This window comes from Saimiri boliviensis, chromosome 11 (assembly GCF_048565385.1).
Source record: "Saimiri boliviensis isolate mSaiBol1 chromosome 11, mSaiBol1.pri, whole genome shotgun sequence".
Lineage (NCBI taxonomy): Eukaryota > Metazoa > Chordata > Mammalia > Primates > Cebidae > Saimiri > Saimiri boliviensis.
In genome coordinates, this window is record NC_133459.1 from 14,886,916 (window position 1) to 14,909,468 (window position 22,553).

The 22,553-nt window shown below is 60.9% G+C and overlaps 2 protein-coding genes across 14 annotated transcripts; one reads left to right on the forward strand and one right to left on the reverse strand.

Annotated features, from left to right (window-relative positions):
- Window positions 1–245: 245 nt before the first annotated feature.
- On the forward strand, window positions 246–22,481 carry CLCNKA (chloride voltage-gated channel Ka). 13 transcript variants are annotated; one of them, XM_074380133.1, is made up of 22 exons: window positions 246–483; window positions 8,708–9,106; window positions 9,573–9,645; window positions 11,349–11,454; window positions 12,355–12,483; window positions 13,296–13,424; window positions 14,648–14,787; window positions 15,087–15,164; window positions 15,248–15,326; window positions 15,866–15,991; window positions 16,361–16,445; window positions 16,542–16,643; window positions 17,138–17,396; window positions 17,686–17,859; window positions 18,289–18,358; window positions 18,521–18,631; window positions 19,019–19,232; window positions 20,166–20,299; window positions 20,646–20,734; window positions 20,900–20,983; window positions 21,612–21,698; window positions 22,046–22,481. In XM_074380133.1, the coding sequence occupies exons 4-22, from the start codon at window positions 11,355–11,357 to the stop codon at window positions 22,091–22,093; spliced, it is 2,238 nt and encodes a 745-aa protein (XP_074236234.1). In that variant the 5' UTR covers window positions 246–483; window positions 8,708–9,106; window positions 9,573–9,645; window positions 11,349–11,354; the 3' UTR covers window positions 22,094–22,481. The 13 variants fall into 13 exon arrangements, with proteins under 13 accessions (XP_074236234.1, XP_074236233.1, XP_074236229.1 ...); XM_074380132.1 differs by lacking the exon at window positions 246–483 and having other exon boundaries at window positions 5,728–8,891; window positions 9,026–9,106; XM_074380128.1 differs by lacking the exon at window positions 246–483 and adding an exon at window positions 5,728–7,888 and having other exon boundaries at window positions 8,627–9,106.
- Window positions 1,537–5,652, reverse strand: HSPB7 (heat shock protein family B (small) member 7). The gene is made up of 3 exons (XM_010345555.3): window positions 5,454–5,652; window positions 4,790–4,923; window positions 1,537–3,271 (listed from the first exon to the last, which is right to left on the reverse strand). The coding sequence occupies exons 1-3, from the start codon at window positions 5,650–5,652 to the stop codon at window positions 3,092–3,094; spliced, it is 513 nt and encodes a 170-aa protein (XP_010343857.2). The 3' UTR covers window positions 1,537–3,091.
- Window positions 22,482–22,553: the final 72 nt, after the last annotated feature.

Here is a 22,553-nt window from a genome sequence, read left to right on the forward strand (position 1 = left end):
CTTCTCAGCACACAGTTATCACAGTACCCGCTTTGCAGGACTCGTGGGACTGGGCAGCGCCCCTGGCACACACTAGTTGCTTAATGAATGGGACGGCTATAATTACTCTTCCGGGTGGGGGCGGGGCGCAGGGCCGGCAGCCAGGCCTATATTTAGCCTGGAAGGGAGTTGAGAGCGCTGGGAGACAAAGCGCGGAGGCCAGTTCCCAGGGGGCGGAGCCGGCGAAAGCCCAGGAGCCAACCCGCCCTCCCCTGCCGCAGGGTCACCTTGGCCGGACTGGCGGCCAAGGGCTGCTTCAGACCCGCCATGCCCCAGCTGCCCAGCAGCCGCCTGGTCCCCTGAGCTGTCCTCATCCCCGCAAACTGCGGTTTGGGGAGGGGGCTGCTGGGGACTGGGGGGGTTTCGGCCCTGTTGACCACTTGGGAAGCTGTCCCCTTTCCCAGCACCGGCCGAGGGAAGGCTTGCTGGGGTCAGTTCGCCAAGGTGAGCCTGAACCCGGGGTGGGGGGCGCGGGAGGGGAAGCCAGGCCGGCTCCTCCCACAACCTCGCGCCAATGAGTGTCGGGGCTGCAAATAGCCCAGTGGAATCAGTGAGTCATGGATGCTGGAAATACCGCGCGCCCCTGCTCGCCTCCCCTCCTCCTGACCGCAGCCGGAGGAGCTGCACAGGGGAGCAGGCCTGGGGGTGTGCAAGGTGGGGGACCCCTCCGGAGGGCCCCCCCACCAGGCTCTCTGAATCAGCCAGGACAACCCCTGCCCCCAAGTTCCAGCTGGCTTTGCCTCTGGGACTGTGTGACCCTGGGCCAGTCACTCAGCCTCTCTGGGCCGCAGAAGCCCCATTAGGTACAGGAAGGAATTCAAGAGGGCAGGTGACCCGGTGCAGCCTGCCCACCTTTGCATCCCGAGGCCTGGGACTGCGACAGTGCTTGGCACAGCGCCTGACATACCGCAGGGCAGTAAATATCTCTGGAAGGGAAGAAAAAATAAAAAGGGAAGGGCAGGCGGTTGGAAGAGAGGGTGTTGCAAGGGTGTTCCAGAAACAATCCTGGGGTTCCTGCCCAGGGGTTATGGGGAGCCCACGGAGGAGGTCAAGGAACACCCATATTTTGTAAGATCTTTTTTTTTTTTTTTTTTTTTTTGAGACGGAGTTTCGCTCTTGTTACCCAGGCTGAAGTGCAATGGCGCGATCTCGGCTCACCGCAACCTCCGCCTCCTGGGTTCAGGCAATTCTCCTGCCTCAGCCTCCTGAGTAGCTGGGATTACAGGCACGTACCACCATGCCCAGCTAATTTTTTGTATTTTTAGTAGAGACGGGGTTTCACTATGTTGACCGGGATGGTCTCGATCTCTTGACCTCGTGATCCACCCGCCTCGGCCTCCCAAAGTGCTGGGATTACAGGCTTGAGCCACCGCGCCCGGCCAGATCTTAAGCTCTAACTTGAGCTACAACTCTCACCCCCAAATCTCAAAGGTGTGTCTGTTTCTCCCGGGGTTTCCAGCCCTGCCCTGTTTGAGAACTCCAGGCAGGAGGCCTCCAGAAGGCTGTGAGACTGTCCTTTATTGTGTATACAGGTTCCAACCACAGGGCTTTCCCACACATCCCTCCCGAGTCCTCCCCCAAGGGGCCCAGAGTGACAGGAGTGAGAGGCCACCTCACGGCACACTGACCTGAGAGGCGCGGAGGGAGGAGGCTGGCCTGCCACTTGCCCTGGGGACCCACTAACTGAGGACCACCCCTTCCCTCCACCCTGCTTCTGTATGTGGGAGCCAAAGCCAAGAGTCACTGGGGGCAGCAGGCATTCCCCAGGGTTAAGGCTGATGGAAGGTCGCTATCCCAGATGGGAGATTGGGGCTTTTCCTATGACTTCCTCTGTCCCCCAGCTGGAAGACGTGGGAGGGGTGCATAGCCCTAGAGAGGTAGAATGAGGGGAAATACTCCTTATTGCCCAGAGATGGGGGGTTGAGAGCAGCTGTTGACACCCTGGGTTTAGATCTAACCTTCAGCAGCAAAGCCCGGCGCTCAGTGGCTCACAGATGGTTTCCCCATTGATGAAAATGGAGATCGTAAATCTGGGAAAGCTCTGAATTTGGCCTCAACCAATGGTAATGCTGAGTATTTGAAGGACAAGGATAAGGGTGTGTGTGTTACACACACCAAACCTATAAATTCATAGATTAAAGAGGGGTACGGATGAGGAGGCGACTGCCTAGAGGGGAAGGTGGCAAGAAGCTGAGGTCCAGCCTTTGGGACCCAAAGCCCCACCCATGCCCTGGCCTCCACCTCTGTTGGGTGATCCTGTCTGCATGGAACAGCCCAGGAACACAGGCCTGTGGGTGGGAGGGAGAAGGACCAGCCCCCCCCCCACCCTACCTGGCCGTGCTGAAGGCCCCAGCAGGCATGGGATGGCAGGAGTTTCATGCCGTTTATCACGAATCAGGGGTACTGGAAAAACCCCATCTATATACAGATGTGGCGTGGCTCTGCTCTGGCACAGCCAGCTGGCTGGGGGCACAGGGCGGGCAGGCAGCCTGCTCACTGGCGTGAGGGTTGGAGGCTGGCAGAGGGGAAGTTTACCGTCACGGCTGTCTCCTCTTGGCCTTGCTGAACCCTCGGGCAGTTGGTTCCACTTAGATAGACACCCCTGCCTGTGACCTTCCCTCTGTGTCTCCTGCTCCCCTTGGCCAAGGGAGTTCCAGGTCCCTGCTCCCCTTGCCCTGCAGAGACTTCATAGATCAGAGTGTTTGTCGGTCTGTCTGTCCCGCAGAGCTTGCCCAGATGTCCTGCTGGTCCCAATCCCCTGACCCACAGCAGGTTCTTTAGATATTCCTTCCCCTACCCCAGCCCCTCTACTCTGAATTAAGTGAGGGAAGCCATATTTGAAATCTGGGCACCATGCCTCAGGCCAGGGACCCCCCTGGCCTGCTCTGGATAGAGTGGAGGGCCCTAGTCCGGGAGGATGGTCCACCTGGGGCCTGGGGAGCATAGGGGCTGGAACCTGGGCTGAGATGGTCTGGAGCTGTTGAAATGGGGTTAGGAAGGCTTTGCTGGCAGACGTGGGGGTGGGGGGCAGGGCAAGGGAAAGGAGAGGCCCTCAGATTTTGATCTCTGTCCGGAAGGTCTGCTGGACGTGCTCTGTATGCGGGTGGCGCCGTGCCCGGATGGTGAGGCTGCCGTCCTCCCGGAGAGCCGAGGTCACTGACGTGGGGTCTACATCCTCCGGCAGCTGGCACTTGTGAGCGAAGGTGTTCATGACCGTGCCGTCAGCTGCCAGCTGGGAAAGGGGTGACCGTCAGGCAGGCTGCCCCCGCCCCTGTCCTGCTTGTGACAAGCCATAGCCCTCTTCTCCCCATTCTAACCCCGGCCAGGCCCCATATGCTCAGGGGCTCTGCCCTCAGGTGTGGAGGGTCTGCCCAGGGTGGTGATGGCCTCAGGCCCAGGGCTATTCAGGGACAGCCCAGGGCTGTGTCGCAGAGCTCCAGTAGCTCCAAGGGACAGGCAAGGGGCATAGGGAGGGGTGGGGCTTGGAGAGGGAGGCAGCTCTGTGGTAGTAGCTCTGAATCTGGGGCTCCTGGGGAACGCAGAGATGACAGAGGACAGCCGTGCCTTCCTGGATCTCCAGACTCGTTGGGCGTCTGCCCGCCAAGACTGAGCGCCTGCCTCTCCCCCACAGCTCAGCCAGCACATAGTGTCCAGGGGAGTTTGGGGCGGCTGAGTCACTGTTGCGGGTGGCAGGGCTGGCACGTGCTGCCCTCAGGTCCTGGTGTCCCCAGTCTTTGTCATCTCTGGCAGGGATGCTCAGGAGTCCATCCTTGAATACGGAGGGGAGGAAGCCAGCCCACGGGAGCTTAGGAGGAGGCCTTGGGCAGGTCCTCTCTTCTCTCCTGGCAGCCCTGGCTGTCCCAGGGGGCGCCCCTGTTCAGGCCTGGCCACACCCTCTCCAGGGCGGAGGCCCCAGTGCCTCCTGGAAGTTCAGACGCAGACACTCTAGAGACCCGTGACCCTGAGATCCGAGGGCAGAGGGTGTGTGTGGTTTAGAGTGTGTGTGACCCTAAACTGCATGGTGGTGATGGCCATAGGCCGAGGACTTTGCAGGGACAGGGCAGGGTGCTTCGTGGATCTCCAGTAGCTCCAAAGGGCAGCATGGGGCATGGGGAGGGGGTGGGGCTTGGAAGAAGCGGCTCCATGGCAATAGCTCAGAATCTGGGATGCCTGGGGAATGCAGGCATCTCAGCCCAGGTTCCAGCCCCTATACCCCTAGACCCCAGGTGGACTGGACACCCTAAGCTGTCCAACCTCGGGCCTAATTTCCAAGATGGGGAATGGGTTTCTCTGGCTGTGGAATGGAAGAGGGCTTGAGGTGTGTCACATGGAGAGACTCCCCCCGGCTGCCCAGGTGAGTTCCCCGCCTACCCGCATCCACCCTCTATGGCTGCCAGAGGAGCTGTCTTCACTCTGCCATCACCATCTCTCGCTCCTCATCTCCCGCCCTCAAGCCCCACCCCCTCAGGCTCCCTCTGCCCACACCCTTCCAACCCTCTCCCATTCCCCGTAGGCTCCCTCAGCTGCCCAGGGCCCTGGAAGAAATGGTCTGGGAACCTCGATGCAAAGAGGGGCAGTGAGGATCCCCAGAGCCATGGGCTGCAGAGGCAAGGCCTTCAGTTAGCCCTGGCGGGGCATGGGGAAGGGACATTGGCCAGGGTCTGGGGTCACCGGATGGAAAGGGGGAGTAGGGGACGCTGGAGGCAAGAGCAGAATTTGGGGTGCAGTGGGTGGTGTTGGGGGGGCTCACCTTCTCAGCCCGCACCTCAATGTGGTTGTTGGAGGTGGTGACGATGATGTCTTCAGGTGAGAAGTCCCTCACGTCCACTGCAAACTCATAGGCGTCTCCGAGGGTCTTGATGTTGCCTGGTCCCCCAGGGCAGGCTGTGGGATGGGCTACTGTGAGCGAGGCACAGAGCAGGCCTGGCGTGCTGACCCCAGGGTTCTGGCTCCTTCTCTTAGGGCAATGGGTGGCTCCCCAGGCCCTACCCACCCCCCGGGTGTTTCTCCTTAAGCTCCTCCGCCTTCTTGCAGCTCACCCACAGGTGTGGTGTGTGTATGTGTGATGCTAGGTCTGTAACACCCCACCCCGGGCCTGGAGCCTGGGGGCTGCCTCCCACCCCTCACCCTATCCAGCCCTCCAAGGCTTCAGCTGGGATTGGATGCATTTACAGACCATGGTGGCCACGGAACCGTGTCTGATCCCCAGGGCCACCACTGTTCCTTAGAGGCCCACCTGTTTTCATGGCCACATCTGTCCCTGTGGACACCTCTGTCTTGGCAGCCACACACGGCTGCGGGCTGTGTGGCACCTGTTCCAGGCAGCCCGGCAGCCACAGTGCATTCGGTGGCGCCCTGGAGTGGACGTCACCTCCCTCTGCACCTCCCCTCCCCTCAGAGCCTCGAGCACTTGCCTGGGAAGGCCAGGGGCTCCGAGTGGGGACGCATGAAGCTGCCAAAGTCATCGGAAAACATGCTCAGGGCCTTCTCCATGGGTGGGTCCTGGGCCGGGAGGGCACGGGAGGCCGAGGAGGAGGTGGAGGAAGAGGAGGAAGAGGAGGAGGAATGGAAACTTCTCTCCGCTCGGAAGGTGGAAGAGGTCCTGTGGCTCATCCACGGGCGGCGCCGGGCCCTGTCCAGGCGGGCAGGGACTGGACAGGAGAGGGTGTGGGCACAGGCCTCCGGGGGAGCGTGCTGGGCCCCGGCGGTGGCCGCTTTATAAGGCCGACTGTCCCTGGGCTCGGGGCCAGCCCCTTGTCTACTAGCTAAATTTAGGCCTCTCCATGGCCCAGAGGGGGCTGGAAACCTTCTCCCGTGCGCCGGCCTGCTGACAGCCTGACACACGCAGGCCAAGAGGCTGAGCTCACAGCCTGGCATTCCAGGCCGATCACAGCAGCCCCACGGGCCTCCACACCGCCTTTCCCAAACACAGGCCTGGGTTCTGCCCCCTTGACACTTGGACCTCGGTGCCTGCCCCAGAACCTTGCAGGTTTGAGGTTTCTTGTGTGTTGTTTGCCCCATCAGCCTGGGGGGCTCTGTAAGGACTGTGCCTCCCCCCTCAGACTGTGGTTCTCCGCCACGGCCATGCCTCTCTCATCAGACTGTGGGCTCCTTGGGAACAGGGTAGGTGGAAGTACCATGGCTGTGTGATGTCAGGAGCTCCTTCCCTCAAGGCAGACAACCTTCCCAGCCTATGTCTAAGGAAGGCTGAACCCTGGCAGGGGGAGTAGGATGTGCAGCTGTCCCCTGCCAGCCCCCACGGGGACCTGGATCCCCTGCCTGCACTCCCCCTGACTCTCAGAGCATTTAGGGGCCCCAAGAGGAGAAAGCTGGCAGCTTCCTCCTTAAAGGTCTAGAGGGTTATGTTCCCGGGAACTGTCCGCTGCAGCTCCGTGTCAGAGGGGACCCCTGGGGCTGCTTTAGGGATTTCAGTCAGAGGTAAAATAATTCCAGACAACTATCATTCTAGTCCTGACTTCTGGGCACAGGCTTCTGGCCACAAGCTGTCCAGTGTGGCCCCATTTGATCCCCACGCAGCCGGGAGGGTGGAGGTGAGGCGTTCTTCCCATTTTATGGGACGGGGAAATGAAGCCTCTTGGAAAGGGAGGGGCTTGCACTTGCGTAAGGAGCAGAGCTGGGATTCGAACCTAGATGTGGACCCAAAGCCCTTCGGAGGCCGAGGTGCTTTTGAACATATGCCTGTGGAGACAGGCTGGCCCAGAAGAGCCGGAGAAGCCCCTCCCTACTCACCTGCTTGCTCAGCAGAGCTGGAACTGACCTTGCACTGGGCCAGGGTGGAGGCCATTGCAAGAGGCAGCCAGGCCCTCTGCTCTGCCCAGGTTGCAGTTCGGGGCCTCTGCTGTCCTCTCTAAATCCCGCCCTTCCATCCCAGATCAGCTCTCATCCCTCCTCCCCCAGAGAGGCCTCTCTGATTGCTCCTGGTCATACAGCCCCACACGTTGTCCAGATGCCCCCAACACTGACTGTCTTTGTCCACCCACAGCACCTGGCAGTGTGACATGGTCTTTCTGTGTGCTGTGACTCTCTGCTGTGTCCCTTCTTCCTTATCCAACTGGCAGTTCCCACGGGGGCAAGGATTCACCTGTCTCCCTATTAGATGGAAGGTTCCCGAAGACAGGGACTGTTTCTCTTTTATCTGAGCCTCCTACAACCCAGTCTGGCACTTCATCCCAGAGGGCTCGATCTACGGTGGTGTTAGCGGTGCCGGAGGTACGTGGAGTGGAAGCAGAGCAGGGCAAAGGGCACAGTGGGGGCCAGGCTGGTGCCTGTTGTCCCGGCAGTTTCCTGCCCATGTGGTAGCCTGTGACACCCAGCCTGGCTGAGGGGTTTCTAGGGCCACTGGGAAGCCACCAGCACTGAGGTGAGATGGAGAGAGGGTGGGGCAGGGTGGGGGGCCCAGAGCCTGCCGGACGCCAGGGAAACAGGAGCCAGTGGCTAAATGCAGACACACTGTCATGGTGCTGAGGGCCTGAGTCACTGCCCCTGGATGTCAGATCCCATTACCCACCCCCGCCCACCATTCCGCTTCCCAGGGCATTGCCCACACAAATACTGGATCCTCTGGCTTCACTGGCCCGGAGGGACCTCAAAAGGTCATCAAGGCCATTCCCCTGCCTCTATCTTCAGATCACAGGGACAGAAGGAGCTAAAAAGATGATACAGTCCTTTGAATCCCGATTACCCAGGGAAGCTTTTCCCAAACACAGATCCTTTCCTCTGACCCCAGGATTTTGATTTGGGATCTGGAGAAGGGACCTCCCATGACTTCCCATCAGCTCCCCACACAGCCAGCTCATGGGCCGGTGATGAAGCCCTCATCACTCAGCAGGTATTTATTGAAACCCTGCTATAAATAGGTGCTGGGCACTGTACTAGGCTCTGAAGGACTCGGATGAATAAGGCAGAGACAGGCCCCTGCCTCCAGGCTCACCTCATCAGACAGAAGAGGAAACTGAGGTTCAAGTTGATGAAGGAGTTAGGCATAGCAGAGCTGTGCTGGCTTCAAACCTACTTTCATCCTGCTGAGCCCCCTGGCTGCCCTCTTCTCAGCCTCCTGGGGCTCCCAGGGCTGGGGGGTGAGGGTGGATGTGGACTTGCAATGCCAGCTGTGGGAGAGTAGCCAGCCGCTGCCCTAGACCAGACACTGGGGATCAGGATGTCAAAAGGGCAGCCAGTTCTGGTGCTGTGCAGAGTCGACAGGTCGGGGTGGCCAAGGTGAAGATGGGCTTAGGACCACGCAGAGCAGCAAGCCCCGTCCCACCTCCCACAACACACACCTTCTATTTTGATCTGACTTGCCTGGCATCTAGGGACAAAGGGTAGCCCAGCGTCCCAGATTTTAGCAATCGTTACAGGACCGACCTCTTGCCCAAAAGTGGCATCAGACTCAACTCTTCTGCTGTGTACCCAAGCCGTTGCCTGGGTTGAGCCTCAGGAGCTGGAGAAGCTTGGGGCAGAGGGAGAGCTGCACAGTGGAGGGCTGGGTTCAGCCTCAGCTCTGTGACCCTGGATGAGTGACTCACCTCTCTGAACATCTACAAAATGGCAATGCTCTCACCATTCACAGAGTGTGTGGAGGGGGACTTGAGCTGCGGACGTGAAGCTCGTGCACGTAGCAGGCACGCAACACCTGCTTGCTCCTCACCAGGTTCCCTCACTCCTGCGCTCCTGTCCTCTGTTGGAGCGGGACAGTCTGTGGAATTACCCGGAAGTCCCCAGCCAGAGCTGCTGCCCCCTGGACGTGTGCTTTGACAGGCATTTCCTGAGCCTGGAGGGTCTGGACACCAGGATCAAGTTCAAGTGCCTCACCCCAATTCACCGCCTTGCCCCAGGTGTTGGCCTCCTCGCCAGCCCTGGACAAGATGGGTTAGCAGGACGGGACCGTGCGGCACAGCCTGTAGGCTTTGGAACCAGGCAAACCCTGGCTGGGAGTTCTGACTCGGTCTCGGCCTCTGATCTTGGACAGGCAGCCTCGCCTCCCTGAGACGCCACTTCTTTACAACGGGATCACCCTGCCTGCCTCATGGGGTTTCCGTGGGCACTTACGGTGATTAATCTGGGGAAGGCTGTGTGCCTGGCACACAGGGAGGGTGCCATCGTGCTGCCCCACTCACCTTTGCCAGCCTGTCCTCGCCTTCCCTGCCCAGCCTCCTCCATCTCCCTCTGTGCTTTTCCAAACCTTCCATGTCCAGCTCTGAGTCCCCTGGGCCTTGAGCCTCAGCTCGGGCAGATGACCCCTCGCTGTTCTGCTGTGTGTGTGAGCTCCCCTTCCCCGGCCCCTGCCCAGCAACACCCCAGGAGCCTGAGTGCAGCCGGGCACCACCCTCTGTGTGGTTCTGGTGGGTGGGGAAGCTGCTGCCCGCTCTCTTGGCCGCTCTGCCCTGCATGGCTCTGGGCTGCACAGTTCAGGTTGGTTTGTCAAGGACATTTTAAATCTCCACAGTAAACCCCAGGTGGTAGTGGGGCGGGGAGAGGAGGATGATTGGTGGAGCATAGAGCATACACCTGTCTAGGTGCGCTGCAGCTGAGAGCAAAGGAGGCTCTGTGACGGGAGGGCCAGTTCGGCCACAGCAGGAGGACTGAGAGGTAAGGGGACTCTGGGCATGAACTGGGGTATGGACTTGGCAGCACCAGGCAGGCAGGGCAGAGGGGATGGTAGGGGCAGGAGCTAGTATCTCACTTTGGCTCTGCAGCAGTCTCCTTCTGGACCTGGGGCTTTCCTGCCTCTGTGGCCTGAGCTACTGGGGAGAGAGGAAGGTGCTCCGAGATGAGCAGGGAGATTCAGAGCCATCCCTGGGACTCTGCAGTGAAAGAGTCACAGCCCTGGCTAGATACTGCTCCCAGCAGTGGAAGCGCCAAACGATCCAGAAGGGTGCGAGCGGTGGCCACAGAAGGGGAAGGCTCTGAGCAGGGCTTGGGCTCCAGCCTGTGCCCACTCGGCTGCTGGACACGGGGGACACCTAGGAATCCCACCCCCATCCCACACAATGACACACACAGGGGCACACCCTCAGTGACAGAACCTGAGGGATGAGGGCACACGCAGACCTAGTGTGATCACACACACACACACACACACACACACCCGCGAAAGCCCAATCCTTCCTCTTCATTTGGGAGGGAGAGCCCCGGAAGGGCTGAGAGGCAGCCAGAGGATGTGGGGCAGCTTACCCGGGTCCTTCCCTCTATCCAGAGCAGCTCACCGGGGTCCCTGCCTCTATCCAGAGCAGCTCACCGGGGTCCCTGCCTCTATCCAGAGCGGCTCACCCGGGTCCCTGCCTCTATCCAGAGCGGCTCACCCGGGTCCCTGCCTCTATCCAGAGCGGCTCACCCGGGTCCCTGCCTCTATCCAGAGCGGCTCACCCGGGTCCCTGCCTCTATCCAGAGCGGCTCACCCGGGTCCCTGCCTCTATCCAGAGCGGCTCACCCGGGTCCCTGCCTCTATCCAGAGCGGCTCACCCGGGTCCCTGCCTCTATCCAGAGCGGCTCACCCGGGTCCCTGCCTCTATCCAGAGCGGCTCACCCGGGTCCCTGCCTCTATCCAGAGCGGCTCACCCGGGTCCCTGCCTCTATCCAGAGCGGCTCACCCGGGTCCCTGCCTCTATCCAGAGCGGCTCACCCGGGTCCCTGCCTCTATCCAGAGCGGCTCACCCGGGTCCCTGCCTCTATCCAGAGCGGCTCACCCGGGTCCCTGCCTCTATCCAGAGCGGCTCACCCGGGTCCCTGCCTCTATCCAGAGCGGCTCACCCGGGTCCCTGCCTCTATCCAGAGCGGCTCACCCGGGTCCCTGCCTCTATCCAGAGCGGCTCACCCGGGTCCCTGCCTCTATCCAGAGCGGCTCACCCGGGTCCCTGCCTCTATCCAGAGCGGCTCACCCGGGTCCCTGCCTCTATCCAGAGCGGCTCACCCGGGTCCCTGCCTCTATCCAGAGCGGCTCACCCGGGTCCCTGCCTCTATCCAGAGCGGCTCACCCGGGTCCCTGCCTCTATCCAGAGCGGCTCACCCGGGTCCCTGCCTCTATCCAGAGCGGCTCACCCGGGTCCCTGCCTCTATCCAGAGCGGCTCACCCGGGTCCCTGCCTCTATCCAGAGCGGCTCACCCGGGTCCCTGCCTCTATCCAGAGCGGCTCACCCGGGTCCCTGCCTCTATCCAGAGCGGCTCACCCGGGTCCCTGCCTCTATCCAGAGCGGCTCACCCGGGTCCCTGCCTCTATCCAGAGCGGCTCACCCGGGTCCCTGCCTCTATCCAGAGCGGCTCACCCGGGTCCCTGCCTCTATCTGCTTCCCCAGGACCTGATGGAGGAACTGGTGGGGCTGCGCGAGGGCTCCTCAGGGGACCCTGTAACTCTGTGGGAGCTATGGGGCCCATGTCCCCGCATCCGCCGAGGCATCCGAGGTGAGATCCAGGTTCCCTTCCCCTCCCCGTGGCGGACCCCTCAGGACATGCCCCTGCCCAGCTCCCACGCCACCTCCCTGCCCAGGAGCCACCCTCCTCCTGGCCTTTGTCCAGGACATCACGGCCGAGAGTCTCCTGGGTGTAGGGAGGGAAGGGGTCTGTCTGTTCAGCTGTCTGTGGGTCAGATGGGCCTGGCATCTGCCCTCCGCCTTTTGAGAGATACAGCCTGAGGCCTGGTCACTGTGCCCACCCTCCTTCCAGGCCTCTCCTTCACCGACCTGTGCCAATGAGGGGCCCCAAGGGTCAGCTGCTGGGACAGCTGGGGTACAGCAAGGGGTGGGGCAGCCTCCACTTGGCACCTTTGCTCAGAGCCCCTCAGCTATGGGGCAGAGCAGGCAGGGACCTCAGAAGGAAGCTAAGTTGCAGCCCCAGGGGCTGGTGCCCACAGTCAGTGATGGCCAGCTCCCAGGCTGGACTGGCAGCCAGTGGGCCAGGGGCATTGCTGGGGCCCCAGAGGATACCTGGTGCCACAGGTCCTGGGACACGCAGGAGTCTGCTGGACCCTGGTGCTCTCTAAGCTACGGACCCTGCAGGGATGCGGGTGAAAGCGTAGCTGCCAGCCCCCTCCGCACTCCCTGTCCACCAGGGGCCCCCAGTATGGAGGGTGGACAGGTCAAAGGCCTCTGGCAGGGGCAACAGGCCTGGTACCCACTGCGCTGCCACTGTCACCCACCACAAATCCCGCCCAGCCCCTAGTGTGAGGCAGGACCCCCTCAGGACTACCCCAGACTCCACTACCAGGGTCCTCCCTACCTGGAACCAAGCAGGCCTCCAGGGAGGGGGCTGTCTGTGACCCCTTTCCCAACATAAGCCAGTACCCCTATGCCCTGCCTGCCCCAGGAGGCCTGGAGTGGCTGAAGCAGAAGCTGTTCCGCCTGGGCGAGGACTGGTACTTCCTGATGGCCCTTGGGGTGCTCATGGCCCTGGTCAGCTACGCCATGAACTTTGCCATCGGGCGTGTGGTCCGAGGTGAGTCCTCCCTGGCAGGTGCTGCTCTGGACCAAGGAGTTCTGAGCTCGCTCTGAGGATGCCAGATGGGCCACCAGGTGCAGCGGTGCAGGCAGGGATCTGGGTCGGGGGAGGGCTCTGGTTCCACTCTTGACTTGCTGTGTGACCCTGGGCAGACTCCTGCCCCTCTCTGGGCCTCAGTCATCTCATTTGCACAAGGGAGAGAGGCCTGAATGTTCCCCACAGCCCTTCCTCCTCTGAGCTCTCTGTCTCCTCTTCCAGCCACCCCATTCCTTCTCCTTCCCTCCTCTGTGCCCTGGGGCAGGAGTGGGGGGACTTGCCTAGATCACCAAACCTGGAGCCTTCCCCCCCATTCCTCAGCAGCCTGCCTCCACCCTGAGGCCTGCCTGGAAGAGTGGGTGTGGGCAGGAAGGGTCTAAGACGCTTGCTCTGGAGACGCCCTTGGCTGCCTGAAGCAGGACCTACTGTGGTGGTTGGAGCTTCACACCTGTGTCATTTAGTTCTCAGTGGCTCTCTTTAGTCTACAGTGAGCCTGTGAGAGAGAGCCCATCACTAGCCCACTGGACAGATGGGGAAACTGAGGCTCAGAGAGCTTGAGTGGTTGCCCAAGGTCACTCAGCTAGGAAGTGGTAAACCCGGGATACGGACCCAGGGTTGTACTCGTGCCTCCTCTCGGGGGTCTGCCCCTCACTAGGTGTCCTGGTCCTCCCCTCTCTGTGCCTCCATTTCCTGGTCAGTAAGCGGGCACCACAGTGTTGGTCCCGAGGGCTGCAGAGGCTGTGGGTGGCCCCCTGATACCCAGCTGTCCCCAGCACACCAGTGGCTGTACCGGGAGATTGGGGACGGTCACCTGCTCCGGTATCTCTCCTGGACCGTGTACCCTGTGGCCCTCGTCTCTTTCTCCTCGGGCTTCTCCCAGAGCATCACGCCCTCCTCTGGAGGTGAGTACACGGTCACCATGCCAGTCCCCACTGGCCAAAACCTTCTCAGATCCCAGGGGGCTTCTGATGGGGGGAGTCGGGAAGCGGCAGCCTCATTTTACAGACGAAGGCCCAGAAGAAAGAGTCGTGTGGCTTGTCCAAAAGCACACAGCAAGAAGGCCAGATCTTGACTCTTGGGTCACTGCTGGCCCTACCCACTTTCCAAGGGCTCCTTGGAAAGAGATTCCCCTGTGGGGCCTGTGCTGGTGTCTTGAGGGGCCTGTGGAGGAGGCACAGCTCCCGCAGGGCGCTCAGCCCTGTCTCCAGCTGCAGGCCAGCAGAGGGGAGCTCCAGGCTCACTCAGTGGTGGCCTGAGGTTCTGTTCAGGGCTCCCCACCCTGCCACACCATCTGCCAGGCCCACCAGAAGGAACAGACACAATTTGCATTCCCTCTCTGCCTCTCAGCGTCCACCTCTGCAAAATGAGTTTATGCATCCTAACCTCAGAGGGTTCTGCGGATCTGGCGTGATCATAATAGGGCCAGGCATCGTGACTCAGTCTATAATCCCAGCATTTAGCGGGGTGAGTGGATTGCTTGATTCCAGGAGTTCAAGACCACCTTGGACAACATAGTGAAACCCCATCTCTACAAATAATAAAAAAGAGTTAGCCAGGATTTGTAGTGCCCGCCTTGTAGTCCCAGCTACTTGAGAGGCTGAGATAGGAGGATCACTTTTTTTTTTTTTTTTTTTTTTTTTGGAGACGGAGTTTCGCTCTTGTTACCCAGGCTGGAGTGCAATGGTGCGATCTCGGCTCACCGCAACCTCCGCCTCCTGGGTTCAAGCAATTCTCCTGTCTCAGCCTCCTGAGTAGCTGGGATTACAGGCACGCGCCACCATGCCCAGCTAATTTTTTGTATTTTTAGTAGAGACGGGGTTTCACCTTGTTGACCAGGATGGTCTCGATCTCTCGACCTCGTGATCCACCCGCCTCGGCCTCCCAAAGTGCTGGGATTACAGGCTTGAGCCACCGCGCCCGGCCCCGAGGATCACTTTTGAGCCCGAAGAGGTCAGGGATGCAATCGGCTGAGATCAAACCACTGCATGCCTGCCTGAACGACAGAGTGATACCCCCCCTCAAAGGAAAAAAAAATATCATCACGTGAAAACACCGTGTGGGTAGAGTGTTGAGAGTTTTAATCTAGAGATTGTCCCCGTCTCATTCCTGTCCTCCTTCCGCTAAGGTTCTGGAATTCCAGAGCTGAAGACCATCTTGTCGGGTGTGATCCTGGAGGACTACCTGGATATTAAGAACTTTGGGGCCAAGGTGGTGGGCCTCTGCTGCACCCTGGCCTGTGGCAGCACTGTCTTCCTGGGCAAAGTGGTATGGGCAGGCATGAGGGCACCCCAACCACCCCGCCCACCCCACCCTGAACCTATCCTCTCCCCCATCACCACCAAAGCTGGATCAGAGGGACTTGGGCTGGGCCCTGCCTTCAGGGAGCTCAGTCTTGGGGGAAGAGGCAGGCCAGGTCCCCAGAGCGTGACAAAAGCCACCTGAGGACAGCCCTGGGGGTTGGGGAGATGGAGGAGAGGGCGTGGTGGGGAAGCCTTGCGGTGGCCTCTGGGTGAGGCTCTTCTGCTGCCCTCACCTGGGCCCTGGGCTCACCCCTCCCTCTGCAGGGTCCCTTCGTGCACCTGTCTGTGATGATGGCGGCCTATCTGGGCCGTGTGCGCACAGCGATCAGCGGGGAGCCTGAGGTTAGGGGCTGGGGAGCTTCCTCGGAGGAATGGGTGTGGGGAGCGAGGGGCTGACGCTGAGCCCTGGACTCGGATCCCGCTAGAACAAGAGCAAGCAAACCGAAATGCTGGCGGCCGCGGCGGCAGTGGGCGTGGCCACAGTCTTCGCAGCTCCGTTCAGCGGTGAGACCCCTCGTGCCCCGCCCCCTGGGTCCCTCACGCTCCTCCCCTCACACCCTGGGCTCCCTCAGTCCCGCAGAGAGCCTGGAGGAGGGGGCGGGGCTCATTCCAGTTCTTACTTCAGCCCTGCCTTGGGGACAGCCACCCCCAGGGACGTGGGGGTTGGGGGGGGGGAGGGGACGTGATTGGGCGGTGCTGAGAGGCTTCAGGGTGACATTAGAGAGACGTGGGTTTGAAATCCACGTGTGATCCTGGCCCGTTGGCCTCTCTGAGCCGGCTTCCTCCTCTGTAAAATGGGAATCGTAACCGTCCCCGCCTGGTAGTGAGAGGGCGCACACCTGCATTCCAGGCTGGACGGGTCCCTGGGCAGCGGGGTCCTCCCCACCCAGGGCGCATGTCCTGCCCTCCCCTCCTGTCTGTCCCTGTCCAGGCTGCAGGGGAGCAGGACAGATGGGTCAGGGAGGAGGTGACATGCGGAGGGGGCTCTACAGCCTCAGGTGGGTGGGGGTGGGGAGCCCACCTGAGATCAGTGTTGCCCCCAGGCGTCCTGTTCAGCATCGAGGTCATGTCTTCCCACTTCTCTGTCTGGGATTACTGGAGGGGCTTCTTTGCAGCCACCTGCGGGGCCTTCATGTTCCGACTCCTGGCGGTCTTCAACAGCGAGCAGGGTGAGCTCCCTGGGCTGCCTGACCCTGGCCCTGCCTCAGGGCTGGGTGGAGGGGGCTTCCCTTTTCCTCTGTGCACACCCCTTGTTCTTCCCTTCCTTCTTTCTCTCCCGTTTCCCTCCTCCCTGTTTCCACCTCCTTCTGGGAAGATGGAGGGGCTGACCCGTGTCGGGCATGAAGGGCAGGGCCCTGAGGGTAGAAGGGGGCGAGGCTGGACAGGGAGGCAGGAGCCTGATTGTGGGGGCCTAGAATGCCAGGAAACAGATTCAGGGTCAGGACCTGGCACCCCTCCACCCTGGCCTGTTATCCTGGGACTTGGGTTTGGGTGGGATTGGAGCGCCATCTAGGCTCCCCACTGCCCTCCTTCCCCAGAGACCATCACCTCCCTCTTCAAGACCAGTTTCCGGGTGGAAGTCCCCTTCGACCTGCCAGAGATCTTCTTTTTTGTGGCACTGGGGTGAGCGTGTGTCCTTCTGCCCCGCCTGCCTCAAGCCTGGACTGTGGCCCCTGGTACTGGGGTCGGGCTCTGCTCTTACCTCCCTCCACCCCCCAGTGGTATCTGCGGTGTCCTGAGCTGCGTTTACCTCTTCTGTCAGCGAACCTTCCTCCACTTCATCAGGACCAATAGGTTCAGCTCAAAACTGCTGGCCACCAGGTAGGCTCCAAGATAGGGGCTGAGGACCTCTCAGCGAGTCCCGTATGGGCTCCCAAACTTATGAGAAAGCCCCACCCCTATCCTCCCACTGAGCCCCTCAATCCCTCCCTAGCCCGTGGAGCACCTAATACCCCATCTCCAAGTCCCCACAGTCACTGTCCCCCCTTCCTTACTGTGCTACGAACCCCCCATTGAACCCCCATCCCTCCTTCAGTCTAACTGGCTCAGCAAACCCCCACTCCCTCACTGAGCCTCAAACCTTGTGCCCCTTCAAACCCTGTGTGGCCCCTGGGTCCCTGGTTCCAGCAAAGCATTGGACTTGGCATTGGCCAGCCCTCTTACCCCGAGATGCACGTGGCCCACTCTGGTCCCGTCCACTCTCTCCTCCCTCCCAGCCTGCTCTGCCCCAATTCTCTCAATCACCCGTATGATTCCTCTGCCCCCAATCATACCCAGTAGTGAGGAGCTCATCTCACAGTTTCCACCCCCTGGAGGGGGCCATGCTCCCTGCTCCCACCCTTCCTCCTCCCCAGTCCTTGTCTCGCTGTCAGCCCCCGGGGGGCAAGTGGGCGTGAACTCTGCTGTCCTGTCTGGGCGAGGCCCAGCTGCCCTCTCCACCGGATGGGGGAAAGGGAGGGCCAGCCCTGGAGCTCACCCACGCCCCACAGCAAGCCTGTGTACTCCGCCCTGGCCACCCTGGTTCTCGCCTCCATCACCTACCCGCCTGGCGTGGGCCGCTTCCTAGCTTCTCGGGTAAGGGGCCCTGAGTTGGAGGGGCAGGAGTGGGAACCCCCATTTGTTTTCCCCTTTGCATGTATCTCACGTAATCCCTTCGGTACCCCACAAGGGCAACCCCTGCGCATCGTTTGACAGATAAGGAGACCATAGCTGAGTGGGGGTGGGGGGCGCTTTCAGAGTTCTGCCCAAAGCCCCCCGCTGGGAAGTGGCAGAGGAGAATTCCAGGCGGGGTCAGGTGGTGCACGGGTGGATGGAGTCTGCCACTCAGGCCCCTCACGTCCAGTTCCCACCTGCCCCACCCCAGCTGTCCATGCAGCAGCATCTGGACTCACTGTTCGACAACCACTCCTGGGTGCTGATGACCCGGAACTCCAGCCCACCCTGGCCTGAGGAGCTCGACCCCCAGCACCTGTGGTGGGAATGGTACCACCCAAGGTTCACCATCTTTGGGACCCTTGCCTTCTTCCTGGTTATGAAGGTGGGCCCCCCAGACTCCCACATGTGCACAGAGCCAGGATCAGCTTTGGTGGGGAGGGGGGTACCTTCCCACAGTTGGTGGCATGGAGCCCAGGCCTCCCACCCATACTTCATGATGTGCCCCCTGCTCCCGACATGGTCCAGGGCAAGTGGCTTCAGCTCTCTGGGACTCAGTCTTCCCATCTTTAAAATGGGGTGGTTACTGGGAAGGCTGAGGAGGGAAAAAGGAACATACCTGGCAAACTGCCAGGCACACAGTGGACATTTCTCAGGGTGAGGACCCTCCCCTAACGCCAGACGCTGGCAATGGGCACATGGCCGGGCACCCTCTTTCTCTCTAGGATGTGCCCCTGTCCCCTGATCTGTCCTCCCTTGTCCACGCCTTGCCCAGTGGCCTCTAACCTCTGCCCTGGTCTCCCCGCTCCCACAGTTCTGGATGCTGATTCTGGCCACCACCATCCCCATGCCTGCCGGGTACTTCATGCCCATCTTCATCCTTGGTGAGTCTGGGGCCCTGAGGTTCTGAGAGTTTCGGGGTTCTTGGGGCAGGGCCATGGTTCCTGGTTCACCCTCTTCTGGGGTGGTACTGAGGATGGTCCTCAGGGATGGAGGGCTGTGGGGGCCGGGTCAGCCTGGCTCCCCCTCACCCTAAGTCTGGTCAGGAGCTGCCATCGGGCGCCTCTTGGGAGAGGCTCTTGCTGTCACCTTCCCTGAAGGCATCGTGGCTGGAGGGATCACCAATCCCATCATGCCGGGAGGGTATGCCCTGGCAGGTGAGTGGGGCAGGGCCCTGCTGGATGGGCAATGTCGTGGGACTGGACTGGACCTGGAGAATCGGCCAGTGGTTCCCCAGGGCCAGAGCAGCCACCGAGCCCTGCATTGCGGGGCTTGTCCCTCCTGAGCCCCACCATTCCCTGAGCTCCGTTGCTCCCTCATGGCTTCTGTCCCATCACCAGCTCTGTGGCCTCCCTTATACCTCTCTTCTCACTAAGCCTGGGCCTTGGGGCAATTCCCACAGTGCCCAGGCTGTGGCCTCTTACAAATGCCACCTTAGTCCCTGGCTGCAGCCAGGCTAGTTATGCCTTCACATGAGGCTGGCTCCTGACCGCTGGCCCCCTGACTCCTGGCCTGAGCCATGCTGCCTGACTCTGCCCCCGCAGGGGCTGCGGCCTTCTCAGGGGCTGTGACCCACACCATCTCCACGGCCCTGCTGGCCTTTGAGCTGACTGGCCAGATAGTGCATGCGCTGCCGGTGCTGATGGCGGTGCTGGCAGCCAACGCCATTGCACAGAGCTGCCAGCCCTCCTTCTATGAAGGCACCATTCTCATTAAGAAGCTACCATACCTGCCACGGATCCTCGGCCGCAACATTGGGTGAGCAGCGCCCGCCTCAGGCTGGCTGAAGGGAGTCACAGTGTTTGGGCTTGGCTGGGTGTGGAGGGCATCTCCAAAAAGAAATGCCACTGCAACTGACCTTGGACGTGGGGGCTGGGAGGGGCTGACACACAGCTGTGCTCTGGTCTCCACTCTCCCTAGTGCCCCCGGGTGACCTTGGGCAAGGCCTTGACCTTCAGGCCTCTGTGTCTGTCTAGCGGTCAGCTGGTCTTCACAGCAGGGGGATGAATATTGCCCTGTATGCAGGGTGAGGAAACCGGGGCTCAGAGAGGGGCCGTGTCCTGCTCCAGGTGACATGGAGAGTCAGCACCAGATTCCAGAGTTCTCTGCCCCTCTCCCCACTCCTGCATCCTCGCTGGGACTTTGGGAGCAGGAGGTAGAGCGAGGATGGAAGTGGACTTTAAGGTCCCCGCTCAACCAGATGGTACCAGAGCGGCTTCTGGCACCAGAGAAGCAGACCGAAGAGGCTCTGAGAGTCCCTGGGTCTGAGGGACACTCAGAGCACACGCAAGCTGCTGCCTTGCTCCGAACCTGTTTTCCCATCTGTAAAATGGGGCTGTTTATCCCAGTGGTTTTCAAACTTTCAAGTTTTTCCTTGGGGGGTGACATATACTTTTTAATCAAATGGAATACTCCAGAGAAGGCTGCTGGGTAAAACAGATCCAAGTGGAGCTGGTCTGGGGCACATGGGGACCCAGGGACTGGAGATTCAGAATTGGGCCATGAGGGACGTGGTCCCCTGGTTACCACAATAGGTTCTAGGCGTCCCTCATTCCAGGAACCTCTCCAGCCCTGCCCACACTCCAGAGCCGTGGGTCTCTGGTTCTAGCAAAGCTCCCACCACATCCCCCTGCCCGGCCTGGGTCTGACATCCCTGACTCTGGGACCTGATGGGAGCCCCTCTGCCCGCAGCTCCCACTGTGTGAGGGTGGAACACTTCATGAACCACAGCGTCACCACGCTGGCCAAGGACATGCCGCTGGAGGAGGTGGTCGAGGTCGTGACCTCCACAGACGCAGCCGAGTATCCCCTGGTGGAGAGCACAGGTGCCAGCCAGATGGGGGAGGAAGTCGGGGGGTGGGGGATGCCCTCTGCCTCCTGCTTGGACCTGCCAGGCAGACAGGATCTGCATCCAGGCTCTGTGGCTTAGCAACCAACCATGTGACCTTCGGCAAGTCACTTTGCCTGAGCCTCAGTTTCCTCATCAGTAAAATGGAGATCATGGCCTTCCTCCCTTGGGGTGATTGACTTGTCTAAAGAGAGACGGCCGGGTGCTTGTAAGGCAGCCTCTGGGCAGCTGCTGGGGTAGGAGCATGAGGACTTCCAGAAGCTTTGCCCTCAGGCCTGGTTCTTTGTAACACGCCTCCCTCCCTCTCCCTCTCCACCTGCCAGAGTCCCAGATCCTGGTGGGCATCGTGCGAAGGCCCCAGCTGGTGCAGGCCCTCCAGGTTGAGTCTTCTTCCTGGGCTCCAGGACATCAGGTGGGTACTCCTGAGGGGTGTGGGGATGGGGTGGGGGTTGGTCAGCAGGGCTGGGAGGGGATGGACCTGCAGATCTCCTGAGGGAGAGTTGGTCTGAGAGAGGCAGCCTGGCGGGGCGGTGTGGGGGGAGGCCGGCCCTGCACCCATAACCCTTCTCCACCCCAGCAGGGTCTCCAGGACATCTTGGCTAGGGGCTGCCCCACGGAACCAGTGACCCTGACGCTATTCCCAGAGACCTCCCTGCACCAGGTAACAAGTATTGGGGAGTGCGACATGTGAGGCCCCTGGGGAGGGGCAAGAGCTGCTGAGGAGCTCAGGCTCCAGCCTCCCCTCCCACCCCCGCCTCGCCCACCTGCCTTGTGCTGCTCCCTGCCCCTCCTGGGCCTGTGCCAGCATCAACACACCAGGCAGGGCAGGTCCCGCCCTGTAGTCACCTCACTGCCAGAGCTGTGGGGATGACGCAGGGAGAAGGGAAGTGGACGCTTGGCAAAGGCAAGTCTCCACGTGGAGACAATGGAGTTGCAACAAGGCACACGTGTGATCTTGGACAAATGACATAGCCACTCGGGACAGAGCCTGAGACATGGGCGGGGGAGGGGCAGAGGCTGGCAGGGGACCTGGAGATGGCACTGCCCACTCTGTGCTGCTGGAGGGTGCTGGATATTGGGTCCTGCCCACCTGCTGCCCACCCAGCCTCTTGCTTGGACTCTGGCATCCCCCAGTGGCCACACTGGACATTGCAGACCTGGGTCTCTGGTCTCCCACCCACATCAAGCCCGGCCCCTCTTCCTGGCTCAGAGGCGTGGGCAGGAAGGTGGCCAGAAGGCGGGCTGGACGCCTTCTACCCTCCAGCATTTCCTAACAATCCCTCCTCCAGGCACACAACCTCTTTGAGCTGTTGAACCTTCAGTCCCTCTTTGTGACATCGCGGGGCAGAGCTGTGGGCTGCGTGTCCTGGGTAGAGGTACCAGGGTCTCCAGGGCAGAGCAAAGCAGGGGACCCATACTGAGAAGGCTGGGGAGGTGGGGGGACACCAGCATGCTCCCATCCAAACCTGGGGGGTTCAGAGGATACTGATGAGCCCCTCTTCCTGGCCTAGGCTGGCCACTGGGCCTAGCCCTCCCTATCTTGTTTTCTGGCCAGTGGCCAGCCTGCCCCTCTCTGAGCCTTGATGATCCCATCTGTGCAGTGGGGTGGCACGGGCTCTGCTATTCAGCCCAGAAACAATCCTTAGGGGAACTAAAAATGCTGGAGCCCCCCTCTCAACCTCCTCTACATCCCCCCAACCCCCACCCTCTTGCTCTGTTCTAGATGAAGAAAGCAATTTCCAACCTGACAAATCCACCAGCCCCACAATGAGCCGACCCAGCAAGATGCCCACAGCACCCCGGCCGCCCTGGTGCTGAGGTTGGGCCGAGACCCTGCTGTCTTTCCCCATCACCACCCACGCCTCCCTCCAGCCCAGCTCCATTTCCTTGGCATAAGAGGCAGCTCTAACCTAGCCCGGAAGAGGATGGCTCATCCTGGAAGAAACGATGGCTCCTGATTGAAAAGCACATCCCACCTTGGACAGAGCTCAGAGCGTGAGATGCCAGAAAACCAGTATCTGGCAGGTGCTCAGTGACTGACTATCACATTAATGAATGACAAGGTTGGGGTATGCTGTCACCAAGGGCAGGCACAGATGCTCTCTGGGGTTGTCTGATTCCCAGTGAGAGGCTCCTGAGAAAAATAAAGCTGGTTCCCAGAGCTGCTGTCCATCCCTCGTCTCAGCTGCAGGGGTGCTGGCCTGGGACGTGACCTCCCCACCTGCACTGGT

Coding starts and splice junctions, on each gene's coding strand:
- HSPB7 (XM_010345555.3), bottom strand. CDS start 5,652: ATGAGCCACAGGACCTCTTCCACCTTCCGAGCGGAGAGAAGTTTCCAT. Junction 4,924..5,453: donor GGAGCCCCTGGCCTTCCCAG/GCAAGTGCTCGA, acceptor CCCATCCCACAG/CCTGCCCTGGGGGACCAGGC. Junction 3,272..4,789: donor TTGAGGTGCGGGCTGAGAAG/GTGAGCCCCCCC, acceptor CCCCTTTCCCAG/CTGGCAGCTGACGGCACGGT.
- CLCNKA (XM_074380133.1), top strand. CDS start 11,355: ATGGAGGAACTGGTGGGGCTGCGCGAGGGCTCCTCAGGGGACCCTGTA. Junction 13,425..14,647: donor CATCACGCCCTCCTCTGGAG/GTGAGTACACGG, acceptor CCTTCCGCTAAG/GTTCTGGAATTCCAGAGCTG. Junction 20,300..20,645: donor TCCCCTGGTGGAGAGCACAG/GTGCCAGCCAGA, acceptor TCCACCTGCCAG/AGTCCCAGATCCTGGTGGGC.